At 46.2% G+C, this 14,979-nt stretch overlaps 1 protein-coding gene across 3 annotated transcripts in view; it reads right to left on the bottom strand.

The window, feature by feature from the left end:
- The window catches only part of RASGRP2 (RAS guanyl releasing protein 2), a 38,789-nt gene that overhangs the window by 3,619 nt on the left and 20,191 nt on the right, over positions 1–14,979 (bottom strand). For all 3 annotated transcript variants that reach the window (XM_032234460.1, XM_032234458.1, XM_032234459.1), the window contains exons 9-11: positions 11,415–11,556; positions 9,289–9,325; positions 6,088–6,246 (exon numbers count right to left, since the gene is read on the bottom strand). In XM_032234460.1, the coding sequence (XP_032090351.1) occupies positions 6,088–6,246; positions 9,289–9,325; positions 11,415–11,556 (338 nt within the window). The remainder of the gene's footprint in view (positions 1–6,087; positions 6,247–9,288; positions 9,326–11,414; positions 11,557–14,979) is intronic.

Here is a 14,979-nt window from a genome sequence, read left to right as displayed (position 1 = left end):
CGCTGAACTGCAGATAACAGTCGGCTGAAGTGGCCTGCAGTACTGCACCCTAACCACTGCGCCACCTCGGCATGGGAGGTGAAGTCCAGATACCTGGCTGGGGAATTCTGGGAGTCGAAGTCCAGGTAGCCCTCAACCTATGACCACAATTGCACTCCATTGTGTTACTAAGTGAGACAGTTAAGTGAGGCTTGCCCCATTTTCCAACCTCTCTTGCCACAACTGCAGTTGGTAAAATGAGTCACAGGGGTTGTAAAGTGAACCCTGCTTCCCCATTGACTTTGTTCGTCAGAAGGTCGCAAAATGGGATCACGTGACCCTGGGACACTGCAGCCGTCATAAATATGAGTCAGTTGCCAAATGTCCGAATTTTGATCTCGTGGGTCCATGGGGGATGGTGCAAGAGTCGGAAGTGTGAAAAAGGATCATGTCACTTTTTCCAAGCACTGTTGTAAATTTTGAATGGCCACTAAAGAAACCATTGTAAGTTGAGGATTATATGCTGTGGAATTCTGGGAGTTGAAGTCCACACAACTCAAAGTTGCCACGGTTGAGAAACACACTTGTGTAGAGAAATACCGCTGGAGAGTTTCTCTGCCCCACCTTTCTCTGAACAGCAGAGGGCGGTGTTTTACTACAATTCAAGCATCAAACACTATCGCTAGTCACCTGGAAATCCTGCTTCTTGACTACCTGCGCTGGCACAACTAATCATGGTTAGTTTTATCTGGGTTAGTGACACAATGGCTTGGTGCCTTGCAGGGGGCCCTCCCTGTTTTGGCTATGTATCGATTTGATTTTTCTGGCCGCCCATTTGTCAAGCAATAGCAAATCACAATAGACATAATTTATTTATTTCATTTTATTTAGTTTGTACAAAGTAGCAGCTAAAAGTATAAACATGGACATAGTATAAACAAAGGAAATGAGTACAAATAAACGGGGACAGTAGGACAGGGACGGAAGGCACGCTGGTGTGCTTATGCACGCCCCCTTTATGGACCTCTCAGGAATGGGGTGAGGTCCACCGGAGACAGTTTAAGGTTGAAGCTGTGGGGGGGGTTTGAGGCTGTAACAACGGAGTCAGGTAGAGCATTCCAGGCGTTGATCTCTCTGTTGCTGAAGTCGCATTTTCTGCAATCGAGTTTGGAGCAGTTTACCTTGAGTTTGTATCGATTGTTTGACCATGTATTATTGAGGTTGAAGCTAAAGTAGTCATTGAGAGGTAGGACGTTGTAGCAGACAATTGTATGTACTATTCTTAGGTCAGACTGTAGGCGGCGTAGTTCCAGGTTGTCCAAGCCCAAAATTTAGAGCCTGGTGGCATAAGGGATTCTGTTGTGAGCAGAGGAGTGGAGGACTCTTCTCGTCAAATACCTCTGGAGTCACTTGATCGTATTAACGTCCGATATACAGTGTGGATTCCAGGCAGACGAGCTGTATTCGAGGATTGGTCTGGCAAAGGTTTTGTATGCCTTAGTTCTCAGTACAATGTTACTGGAGAAGAAGCTTCGCAATAAGCAACTTCATAAACAACTTCAGCATCAGAGAGACATTTTAGATCAGGGGTGTCAAACCCAAGGCCCGGGGGCCGGATCCAGCCTGCAGGGTGCTTAGACCTGACAGCAAATGACCGATCTGTGGTGCTTATGCCAGCAAAAATGGAGCTTGAAAGGGCCACACACGTTTCCCCGCCAGCTCTGTTTTCACTGGCAGAGGGTTGCAGGAGGCCATCGCAGCCGGAAACGGAACTCGGGAGCCCGTTTTCACTAGCAGAGCGCTTGAGCCTCCACAGATTGGCCATGCCCACCCTGACCCCAGAGGGTAAACCCAGCCCTGATGGGGTCCTCAGTGAAATCAAGTTTGATACCCCTGTTTTAGATTTAAGTCTTCTTTTTTTCTGGGTTTGTGGCTTTTATCCAACCCCCAATTTGCAGCCAGAAAAAGAGATGTAAACGGGAATTAAGGTTGATCGCATCGGTACTAACCAATCTTCTTTTAGTCTTAAAAGAGCTGTATATTAGTGTAAATGAATATGTTCTTTTATTCTGCTCTTTGGCTCTAACCAAATTGTTAAGCCAGTTGTAATGTTGTATTTGCTCAACGGCCGAAATAAACAGTTTGATTTGACTTGATTCAATTATCATTATCTGGATCCCGAACGAATCCATTTTTCTATGTTTGCTCCATAAGCCAAAACACACATTTACCAGATTCACTAGATGAATTTTCACAACTTTCCAAAACAACGAGCGAACGGTTTAACTCACTACCGTGTGTTGTGTGAAACTGCGATACAGGTAGTCCTCGACATATGACCACAACTGAGTCCCAAACTTCCATTGCTAAGCGAGACATTTTTTAAATTGAACTTTATCCCATTTGGCAAACCTGTCTTGCCACCGTTGTTAAATGAATCACTGCAATTGTTAGCTTAGGAACACGGTTGTTAAGTGAATCTGGCTTCCCCATTTACTTTGCATGTCGGAAGGTCACGGAAGGGGATCACGTGACCCCAGGACATAAATGTTGAGCCAGTTGCCAGGTGCCCGAACTTTGATCATGTGACCATGAGGATGCTGCAATATCGTCGTGTGAAAAATGCTCACAAGTCGCTTTTTTTTTTACAGTGCCCTTGTACCTCTGAATGGTCACAAAATTAACTGTTGTAAGTCGAGGACTACCTGTATTTTGTGGCCACATTGAGGAACGCAAGGGCTCTCATTACAAATCGAAGGGTATTTTTTTCCCCACTGACAATTTCTATGCAGTGAACACTTTCACTTTGTCTTGTTGTTGTTGGTTGTGAAGTTGCGTCCGACCCATCGCGACCCCATGGACCACGTTCCTCCAGGCCTTCTTGTCCTCTACCGTCCTCTGGAGTCCATCGAAGCTCAGGCCGACTGCTTCAGTGACTCCATCCAGCCCCCTTCCTTCTCTGCCGTCCCCTTCTTCTTCTTCTGCCCTCCATCGTTCCCAGCTTTAGGCTCTTCTCCAGGGAGTCCTTCTTCCTTCTCATCCAGTGGCCAAAGTCTTTGAGTTTCCTTTTCAGGATCTGGCCTTCTAAAGAGCAGCCAGGGTGGATCTCCTCTAGGACTGACCGGTTGGATGGCCTTGCAGTCCAAGGGACTCAATGCAGGAGTCTTCTCCAGCACCAGAGTTCAAAGGCCTCCATTCTTTGGCGCTCAGCCTTCCTTGTGGTCCAACCTTCACAGCCATCCATTGCAACTGGGAAAACCACAGCCTTGACTAGAGGCACTTTTGATTGGCAGGGTGATGTCTCTGCTTTTTAGGATGCTGTCTAGAGTCACCATCGCTTTCCTCCCCAGGAGCAAACCTCTTTTGATTCCTTGGCTGCATGTCCCCATCTGCTGTGATCTTGGAGCCCAGGAAAATAAAATCTCCCCCTCCCTCCATTTCTTCCACATCTATTTGCCAGGAATTGAGAGGGCCGGATGCCATGAACTTAGTTTCCTTAATGTGGAGTTTCAAGCCATCTTTTGCACTCTCTCTCTCTCTCCACCTGCATCAACTGGCTATTTAGTTCTGTCTATAGCAGTGTTTCTCAACCTCAAGAACTTTTAAAAGATATGGATGTCAACTGCCAGAATTCCCCAGCTGGCTGGGGAATCCTGGGAGTTGACCTCCCTACCTCTTAAACGTTCCTGAGGTTGAGAAACACTGGTCTGAAGGAAGCAGCTGTCAGGAAACCTGCTGGTACGTTATCAAGGAAGGAAGTTAATTTGACTCACAGGGTGAGGCCACGACAATGCAGTGATGCTGAAAACCACTTGCGGTCTCCCTGTGACCAAAGGACAAGTGTTAAATTAAATTAAAAAAAGGTCTGCTTGCAGGATAGAAACCAGAAAAGGCAGACAGACGTTACAAAGAAGGAGACGGCCATCAGTGGCGGAAAGCATAAAATAATTCAAGGAGGGCTATAAATGAGCGGCGGGCAGCCATTTTATTCAGCCCGGGAAGAGAGAGCGATTTTTGCAAAGGGGAAAGAGTGATTTTTCTCTCTGGTGCCCCAATTCAATTTGGTTCGTTCCTTATTAAGGTCACCGGCCTCTTCGCTCCGGGTGGAATTTTATCTGCTCGGCTCTAGTATGACAAACAATAAAATGCCACGCGTGCGAAATTCCCAATTTTTTTTTGCTTCTGATGCCATCTGTCCCTCCTGGCTGCCGGATGATACAACTCTCGGTCTCAGAAAAAGATTGAAAATGCTGCATAAGTTGCAGAAAAGGAAGACGGAGGAGGGGGTGTTAATTTCATTCTGCGCAAAGCTTGGTGTCCTGAAACCCTGACCAATTATTTTGTTGCCCTGATTTGTTTTGTTTTGAGGTTGAATCCAGAACATGGATTTTAAAAAACGGACTAACTCAATGTTCTGACCTAAGCTTCCCAAGATCATGAAGCCGACTCCTCGTCCCGATAAAACCTCTTTTATTTAGGGGGAAAGGGAATTCCTCTCCAGCAAAGTCCCAGCCAAGAGTCTTTCAAGAGATTTCACAACTACAGACCTTTATCAGGCTGGGAGAGCTGCCAAGCCGATATCTTCCAAACACCAGGCTGTATCAGCAATTACTTGGCAAGAAGTCAGGAACAGACCTAATGCATTGAACTAATTGTCTCCTGCAAACTCCACTCCCCTTTCGCTCCTCTTTTATTTCCTCTGGGAGGGGCCATTCATCGTCCACCTTTGGCCTTACTCTCGAGTCGGCCCCTGTTCCTTAGCTGTTCCCTTCGTCTGGCAGCTCTGCGCATGCGCACACTGGGAACAGGCTCCAGCTGTTCTTCTGCCTCACTGATGTCTGACTCTGAAGGCAGCTGATAACTGTTGAACGGCCCTGGCCCCCTCTCTGCCTCCGACACAGAGCCCTCCTCAGAGCCTTCCCCAGACTCCAGGACTGGCCCAGGTTCCTCCCCAACCGCCTCATTGTCTGAGTATGCCACCAGCTCTGCTGGCAGGCCGCAACAGACTAACTCAGGAAGGAAGGATGATTAAGCTTAGGACATTGTGTAAATGTTTGATGGAAACCTATCAAGGAGAGGTCTGGAATTAAGGAGACGTTTTCTGACAGTGAGAACAATTAACCAGTGGAACAGCTTCCCTCCAGAGGTTTTGAGTGTTCCATCACTGGAGGATTTTAAGAGATTGGACAGCCTTGAATTGTAAAGGGTCTCTTGCTTTGGCAGAGGGTTGGACTAGAAGACCTCCAAGGTCCCTTCAAACTGTTATTCCGTTCTGTTCTACTCTTCTTATCACTTACCACTTTGTTTCCTACACATACCGCTGTTGGGCAAAAGATAAAATGAAAGGGGCAGTTGTGAAATGTTGGCTAAAACTGAGATCGCCTCCCCTCCTTGGTTTCCCCAAATCTTGTTCTGACCGAGGCTTCCAAAGAGCCTGAAGCAAACTCCTTGTTGTCCCAACAAAAACCCCTTTTATTAATTGGCTGTGAATTCTGCTCATTCACATCCAGCAAAGTCTTTCAAGGGAGGATTTACGGTCACAGACCTTATGTGGCTTGGAGAGCTGCCAGGCCGATCTCTGCAGAACTTGGCCAGGAGTCTCGAACCAATGAAGGGAACGAATGGTCTCCTGCAAACTCCACTCCCCTGTTGCTCCTCTTTTATTCCCTCTGGGAGGGGCCATTCATCCCCCACCTGTGGCCTTACTCCCAAGTCGACCCCTGTTCTTTCGCTGTTCCCTTCGTCTGGCAACTCTGCGCACACGCACACGCACACTGGGAACGGGCTCCAGCTGTTCGTCTGCCTCACTGCTGTCTGACTCTGAAGGCAGCTGATAAGTGTCAGACGGATCTGGGCCCCTCTCTGACTAAACGTGATCCACTAGGGAAGAAAATGGCAACCACTCCATATCTTTTTCTCCATGAAAACCCCATGGACATTACCTTCTCCTCCTCCTCCTCCTCAAATCCCACTCCCTTGTAGCACTGATGTCGCTACATAGTTGGGTCACGAAACGTCTACAAGAAAACAGCCAAGCTCAGAGAGCAGCGAGGACCCCGCATTTCAACCCTGAGCCATAAACGTTCTCTTCTATCGGCCCAACCATACCTGTGTGTCGCAGGGAAGTCCGGCCAGGACGAGGCAGCGAGAAACTAAAGGACCGGGCTGGTAGGGATACAGATCCATCAAGGCTGACGCTCTTGGTACGTTTACGGCACTCAACCGAAAGCAGGTCCCGGCAATGCTTGTGGCAATTCACCCCGCAAGCTGGGCAGAAGGAGAGAAAAGGAGTTGAACAGAACCATCATCAAACCTACAGCCCAACAGTTTCAACCTCCAGATGGATAGACCTCAACTCCCAGGATTCTTGGCCATGGGCATGGTGCCTGGGGAATTCTGGGAACTGAGGCCCATGCTTGTGTACAAGTCTTCCTCGACTTAATGACCATAGCTGCCCGGAATTTCTGCTGTTAAACGAGACGGTTGCTACTTGTTAACTGTTGACCCCATTTCATGGCCTTCCTCGCCACCCTTGTTAAGTGAATCATTGCAGTTCTTTAAGTTAGCAGCGCGGTTAAATTAAGTCAGTGTTTCTCAACCTTGGCGACTTTAAGTCCTGGGGACTTCAACTCCCAGGCTGGGGGATTCTGGGAGTTGAAGTCCCCAGGACTTAAAGTCACCAAGATTGAGAAACACTGAATTAAGTGAATCTGGCTTCTCCATTGATGGTGCTGATCAGAAGGTGGCAAAAGGAAATCACATGATTCAGGGACGCTGCATTTTTTTGTTTTGATCACACGACCATGGGGATGCTGCAACAGTCATAATTGTGAAAAACAGCAACAGTCACTTTTCTCAGTGCCATTGTATTTTAAAGATCGACAGAGATGGAAGGGACCTTGTAGGACATCTAGTCCGACCCCCACTGCCCAAGCAGGAGACTCTACACCATTTCTGACAGGTGGCAGTCCAGTCTCTTCTTGAAAGCCTCCAGGGATGAAGCTCCCACAACTTCCGAAGGCAACTTCTGTCCCATGGGTTGATTGTCCTCACTTGTCAGGAAACTCCTCCTTGTTTCCAGGTTGAATCTCTCCTTGGTCGGTTTCCATCCATTCTTCCTTCTCTGGCCTTCAGGTGCCTTGGAAAATAGCTTGACCCCCTAACTCCTCTCTGGAGCAGCCCCTCAAATACTGGAAGATGCTATCCTGTCTCCCCTGGTCCTTCTCTTCCCTAGACTAGCCAGGCCCAGTTTCTGCAACCATTCAGTGTATGTTTTTGCCTCCAGGCCTTTGAGCATCTTAAATAGATTCAGATTAACAGAGTTGGAAGGGACCTTATAGGTCATCTAGTCCACCCCATGCCAAGGCAGGAGACCCCACACCGTTTCTGACAGAGGGCAGTCCAGTCTCTTCTTGAAAGCTTCCAGGGATGACACTCCCACAACCTCCGAAGGCAAATTCTATTCCATGGGTTGATGGTTCTCAAGGTCAGGAAATTCCTCCTTATTTCCGGTCTCCGGGTGCGCTTCAAGGTGCTACTTGTCACGCATAAAGCCCTCCATGGTAGTGGGTCTGCGTACTTGAGAGACCGCCTCCTGCCAATTACCTCCCTGCGACCAATTAGATCGCACAGATTAGGCCTCCTCCAAGTACCATCTGCCAGTCAGTGTCGACTGGCAACCACACGGAGGAGAGCCTTTTCAGTAGCAGCTCCGACCCTTTGGAACGACCTCCCCGTGGAGATTCGTACCCTCACCACCGTCCAGACCTTCCGCACAGCCCTCAAGACCTGGCTAGCCCGTCAGGCCTGGGGATAAAGATAATCTGCCCCCACCCGAATGATGAATGAATGTTGTTTACTATTTTTACTTTTATGTACTGTCTTGTGTCTATTGTCTGCACCCTCCTTCCCCATTTTATGTAAGCCGCCCTGAGTCCCCTCAGGGAAAAGGGCGGCCTATAAATACTAATAAATAAAAAATAAATAAATAAATAATAAAATTTCCAGGTTGAATCTCTCCTTGGTCAGTTTCCATCCATTATTCCAGTGGTGGATTCCTACCGGTTCGGACAGTTCATCCAAACCAGTAGTGGTTTGGTGGCCTGGAACCGGCAGCCACCCAGGCGTGCCATGCCCTCGAACTGGTTCTCCTACGGGGCCGCCATCTTGATTTTCGGTTCTGCGCATACACAGAACAATTCTAATTGCACAAATGTATTTGTTTTAAAACCTTTTGTGCATGCGCAGACCCTATTTTTGTGAAAATGCACAACCGGCAGTGATGCCAGGAGCAACCAACCCCTGCATTATTCCTTGTCTAGTCTTCAGGTGCTTTGGAAAATAGTTTGACCCCCTCCTCTCTGTGGCAGTCCCCCGAATATTGACCAGTGCTATCATGTCTCCCCTGGTCCTTCTCTTCACTAGACCAGCCATGCCCAGTTCCTGTAACTGTTGTAATTTTGAACAGTCGCTAACTCTTATAAGTCTAGGACTATAGCATAGAATTGCTTCAACAGCGAGACAGTTGGCTTGTAAATTTAATACATAAAAATGAATATATTTCAAACTCCCAGAATCCTTAGCGAATCGATGTTAACTAGCTAAGAATTTTTGAAATTCGCACATCACCCAGAGCAGGACTTCAACTCCCAGAGTTCCTCAGTCACCAACGCTGGCTGATGAACTTGGAGTTGAAGTCCACATGTCTTAAAGTTGCCAAGGTTGGAGACCCCTGATACCGTGGCACAACAAAACCGCGCTCCACTAAAGCGCGCCCGATTAAACCGTGTCGCTGACGTCATCAGCAGGGCGACAACAGCGACCGTGGAGAAAAAAGGGCGCTTTAAATAGCGCTTTGAAAGCAAGCCGATTCAAGTTAAGGTAAGGGTTAGGTTTAGGGTTAGCTTTAGGGTTAGGTTAAGGGTTAGGGTTAGGTTTAGGGTTAGGTTTAGGGTTAGGTTTAGGGTTAGGTTTAGGGTTAGGTTTAGGGTTAGGTTTAGGGTTAGGTTTAGGGTTAGCTTTAGGGTTAGGTTAAGGGCTAGGATTAGGTTTAGCGTTAGGTTAAGGGTTAGGTTTAGGGTTAGGTTTAGGGTTAGGCTTAGGGGGGTTAGGTTTAGGTTTAGGGGTTAATTTTAGCTTTAGCATTTACAGCGTGCTTTTTTCTCCGCGCTGTTGTCGCGCTGTGATGACGTCAGCTACGCGGTTTCGTTGAGCGCGCTTTAGTCGAACGCGGTTTTGTGGTGGAACCCCCTGATACAGAGAGTTGCTGCTAAAATGATAGGGAGACTACTGAAAATGTCTTCAAATTACCTCGACATTTTAGTCCTTGCTTGTAGAGGCCAATGATCTGGAAAGAGAAAGAGAGAGGTTAATTGTGGATGCAACAAATTGTGGACTTTTATTTTTTTAATGGCGCAAGAGCTTGGCTTCAAATACAGAAAAATCAGTCTTCCTTAATAGTTGCATTTTGAGTCAGTCCCTTATCCATTCCCTTAATGCAGAGTTTCTCAACTGTGGCAACTTTAAGGTGTGTGGACTTCAACTCCCAGAATCCCCCAGAGTTGAAATCCCAACAACTTAAAGTTGCCAAGGTTGAGAAACAGCGCTCTTATCCTTTAATACTACTGAAGTTAAGTTAAATTTCACTTGGTGACTGATTAAAATTCTGCTATCTGTGGTGGTTGAGTGGCTAAGATGCTGAGCTTGTTGACCAGAAAAGCCGGCAGTTCAGCGGTTCGAATCCCTAGCGCTGTGTAACGGAGTGAGCTCCTGTTATTATCCCAGCTTCTGCCACTCTAGCAGTTCAAAAGCACGTAAAAATGCAAGTAGAAAAATAGGAACCACCTTTGGTGGGAAGAGAACAGTGTTCTGTGCTCCTTTGCTGTTTGGTCATGCCAGCCACATGACCACGGAGATGTCTTCGGACAGCACTGGCTCTTTGGCTTTGAAACGGGGATGAGCACCGCCCCCTAGAGTTGGGAACGACTAGCACATATGTGCAAGGAGAACCTTTACTTTTTCTGTGATTTTGGCTGAAGCAAATCTATTGGGGAAGATCTTTGATCCACTTCACTTTGCTAGTGAATTAATGAGGATTTGGTTTTTCTTTGCCAAGTTTCTCTGCGTTGGGCCTTGATACAATTTTGATTTGAATTTAAGCAGAGGATTTGGGATTTAGGAAACTAATAATTGCTTCAGGATTTTCGTGAAATTTTAAAAATTATTTTATTACATTATTGGTCTTTTACTTGTTATTGGTCTTTCAAACCATTAATAAACTTGGATTGTTTAGTTGATTGTAAACAGAGTTAGCTGTCCTGGGTAGAGGCAGCTCACTAGTTATAAACATAGCTGTTAATCTGATATGTTAAAGAATTAAATCAAGGAGTTTAATGCTAAAGGTAAAATCTACCATGAGATGAATTAACTCACAGTAGCTAATGGAAATGTCTGTACAGCATACGTTTCTTGGTGGCCATCACAAAATCATTGAGTTGGAAGAAACCTCAAAGATCTACTAGTCCGGTGTTTTTCAGACTTGACTAATTTAACAAGGATGGACTTCAACTCCCAGAATTCCCTTTTTAGCATGCTTTAAGATTGGCAGACTTCAACTCCCAGAATTCCTTCACTAGCATGCTTGAATATGGGTGAACTTTAACTCCCAGAATTCCCCAGACAGCATGCTTAAAGATGTGTGGATTAAAAGTAAAGATTCCCCTCGCACTTATGTGCTAGTCGTTCCCGTCTCTAGGGGGCGGTGCTCATCTCCGTTTTAAAGCCGAAGAGCCAGCGCTGTCCGAAGACGTCTCCGTGGTCATGTGGCCGGCGTGACTCAATGCGGAAGGTGGACGGAACGCTGTTCCCTTCCCACCAAAGGTGGTTCCTATTTTTCTACTTGCTTTTTTTACCTGCTTTCGAACTGCTAGGTAGAAGCTGGGAAAAGTAATGGGAGCTCACTCCGTTGCGCGGCGCTAGGGATTTGAACTGCCGACCTTCTGATCAACAAGTGTCTTAGCCCCTGAGCCCCTTGTGGGATGTCCCATGTGGATTACAGCTCCCAAAAAGCTGTCTGGGTGAATTCTGGAAGTTGACATCCATCCATCCATCTTAGAGCTGCCTAATTGGGAACCATTGCTTTAAAGCAGTGTTTCTCAACGTTGGCAACTTGAAGATGTCCGGACTTCAATTCCCAGAATTCTCCAGCCAGCATTCGCTGGCTGGGGAATTCTGGGAGTTGAAGTCCAGACATCTTCAAGTTGCCAACCTTGAGAAACACTGCTTTAAAGCAATAAGATGAAATGCTGGCTGGAGCATTCTGGGCGTTGAGGTCTTAACAGCAGCCAAGTTAATAGAAAGCCTGATGGTTCTTCCTTGCTCCAATCTATGCCAGTCCCAGGCACTGTTGCGGTCACAAGGGTAGGAAATCAGCTCACCAGGCCCTTGCAGTGACGGCAAGCAACCGGGCGCAGGAAGGTGGTCTCGTTGAAGTTGTGGACGAAGCCCATCTTCCCGTTCAGCTCCAAGCTGGACTTCATGAAGTAGGACACCATCTCTTCTCGACTGATGCAACCGTCTCTGTTGGTCAGGGAAGGCCATTAACAGACGGGCCGGTTGTTTGGAAAAACCATACCTCCCAAAGGGTCCCAAACAGGAGCCTTAAGCTGTGTTGAACTACAAGTCCCAACGTTGCCAAACATGGGTGCTGTTGTAGGCCAGTGTCTCTGGAGGAAACCCTGTTGTCCCAGGATATGACCACCATTGAGGCACAGCCATTCCAATCCAAGACTTAGAATAGAATAGAATAGAATAGAATAGAATAGAATAGAATAGAATAGAAGGAATGGAGGAGTAGAATAGAATAGAATTAGTAGAATAAAATAAAATAGAATAAAATAGAAGGAATGGAGGAGTAGAATAGAATAGAATAAGGAATAGAATAGAATAGAATAGAATAAAGAATGGAATAGAATAGAATAGATAAGAGAGGGTGAATAGAATAGAATAGAAGTAAAAAGAATGGGAATAGAATAGAATTCAGAAAAGAATAAGGAATGGAATGGAATGGAATGGAATAGAATTAATAGGAAGGGGAATAGAATAGAATAGAATAGAATAGGAGGAATGAAGGAGTAGAATAGAATAGAATTAGTAGAATAAAATAGAATAGAATAGGAGGAATGAAGGAGTAGAATAGAATAGAATTAGTAGAACAAAATAAAATAGAATAAAATAAAATAAGGAATAGAATAGAATAGATAAGAGGGGTGAATAGAATAGAGTAGAATAGAAGTAAAAGGAATAGAATAGAATAGAATTCAGAAAAAAATAAGGAATGGAATGGAATAGAATTAATAGGAAGGGGAATAGAATAGAATAGGAGGAATGAAGGAGTAGAATAGAATAGATTTGAATTGAATTAAATTGAATTGAATTCTTTATTGGCCAAGTGTGATTGGACACACAAGGAATTTCTCTTTGGTGCAGAAGCTCTCAGTGTACATAAGGAGAATAAAAATGCATTCATCAAGAATAAAAAGATACAACACTTAGTGATAGTCATACGTTACTAATAAGCTATCAAATCATATTAGGAAACAATTAAAAACAATATAAATCGAAAGATACAAGCAACATGGTTTCTCGTTTTCAGTGAGAAAATTTTGGTGACCCGCAGAAAAATGATTTGCATTTTTGATATTGCACTCAATCAGGGGTCCTCAAACTATGGGCCATGGGCTGGATACATGCAATGAACGCTTGTGTTGCTGCAGAGAGTCTCGCCCTTTGGGGTCTTTTTGGGAGGGTCGGAGGGGGGCAGAAATCCCAACTCGTCTGAAATGATATAGGGCCGCGTTGGTGAACCTTTTCAGCACCGAATGCCAAAACAAGAGTGCGGGCGCGGGGGAGCACCAGAAACCAAAGAGCAGCTCCCCAGTGTGCACCCTCAGGAGCACCAGAAACCGGAAGAGCAATTCCTTGGTGCACATGCGCACACCAAGACCCGCTGGCCGACGCGCATGTGCACACTGGAATCCAAAAGAGTAACGGGCGATGGGTGGCATGCCCAGATAGATGGCTCTGCGTGCCACTTCTGGCACGCATGTTGTAGGTTCACCATCACGGGTATGGGGGTCTCCTGCTCGAACGGGGGGGAGAGTTGGACTAGATGATCTCCAAGGTTACTCTTAGTCTGTGTGTCCTATGCTAGCTACAATGCAGACATCCAACCTCTGGACCATCATATCTCTGTCCAGCCATGCCTCTTTCCTGCCACCGATCTCTTTATCCTATCACTGCAACATCCTGTCCACCGACAACAGACACGACACACTTCCCCTGCTCCCTTCTCCTGCTATCCTTCCTCAGGATCCTGTGTGAGGTTTTGTTTTCGCTCTTTTCCTGTTTTTTTTAATCTTTTTGGGGAAGCTTTTAGGCAGTCCATTTTTTTTTAAAGCATTTCTTTCTTGCAGAAACCGCAGGGCAAACAAAGGCGTGGCTGCCGACAAATATTTTTAGATGAAAGCAAGGTCAGGCAGAGGAAATTTTAAAAAAACCCCACCCTCGGCACCCTTCACTTTTTGACTGTTGAAGAATCCTGCAGAGCCCTAAAGCCTGCACAACTTTTGGAAAAACCAGTGCACATTTTAAGTCCTGAGATGGAGGATTTTCTAACAGGAGCCTGCAGCCCACTGGATTTTGCATTAAAGGGGGGGGGGGGGGAAAGAACGTTTTTCTCCATGCATTTGCTTTAAGCTAATTTTAAGCTTGGAAGGAATTACGATGGGGTAAGAGTTTAAAGCAAACTTATGGGAAATAAATTTACTTATTTTTTTTACATGCAAAATCCAGCGGGCTGCTGGTCCCTTTTAAAAAACGCCTCTGTTTCAGGACTAAAATGTGCGCTGCAGAACAGAAAAACTGCCATGGCCTTCTTTTGGATAACAGAGCCTCCATGCTCAGCAGCAGTATATCTTATGGAATATCTTACAACAGTGATGGCGAACCTTTTCGACACTGAATTGCATGGAGACATAGAGTGCGCGCACACTCATCTGGAAAAGCCAAAGTTCTGGCACGCATGCACACCCGTCAATCAGCTGGCCAGCACGCATGCGCGCCCTGGTTTTCACCACTGACGCGCGCTCAAAGGACCATTGATCATCGTGCATGCACACATGTGGAAAAGCCCAGAAGACAAACAGGGAAGGCTGCGTGGGCTGGCCGATATGGCTTCGCGTGCTGCTGTCAGCTGCGACTTCATTTAGTAATCAGGAAAGAAACCACTCAACTCCATTTGTTTAAATCAAGTGTACTTTTACTAATTATAAACGAACAGTAGCAAAGCTAAGCTGAATCTGGTTAATTAGGCGCGAAAGCGAATAATATCATGTATAATTCAATCCCCTCCCCTTGGCACCCCAGTCCATAGTCCAATTATAATGCACCCAACTGTCAGGTGGGAGATAACTTCAGAAGTCATCACCAGGATGGAATGCTGGACAGTTAACCTCGGCGGGAAACTCCCTTCCTCCACATGTGCAGTAAGATGGTCAGTTCAGCGTCTAAAATCTTCCTCCAGCACATCATGATTCCCCTCCCAAATACCATGCCCCCCTCCCCGTTTCAATGGCAGCCGAAGCAGCAGCAAAGCAGAGGCTGACAGCTGCTTTGCGCAAGCATCCCGGTCCTTTAATAAATATCAGGGCATAATACTGCATTTCCCCTTTTTTACAAGGTACCATTTGAGAAAACCAGTCCAGTAACCACACAGGTAGCGAACAGATGTTGTCAAAAGCCCCACCTATTCCCCCCCCTTTTTTTTTCTCACACCCTTCTGTGCTGGTGTGGGGAGCGGGTGGAGAGGGAACACTCCTTCCCGGAAACCCACAACCGAGAGAATGACAGGGCGCGGTAGCCCAGCCGGAGCTGAAGAGCACCAAATAAGGAGCGATGCTTCAGTATGAGAAGCAAAACTCGCTTTGCTTCTTCCCGGACTCC

The sequence above is a fragment of the Thamnophis elegans genome, chromosome 17, assembly GCF_009769535.1.
Source record: "Thamnophis elegans isolate rThaEle1 chromosome 17, rThaEle1.pri, whole genome shotgun sequence".
Classification (NCBI taxonomy): Eukaryota; Metazoa; Chordata; class Lepidosauria; order Squamata; family Colubridae; genus Thamnophis; species Thamnophis elegans.
The sequence above is the reverse complement of the archived record's forward strand: the minus strand, read 5'-3'. Positions and strand labels throughout refer to the sequence as shown.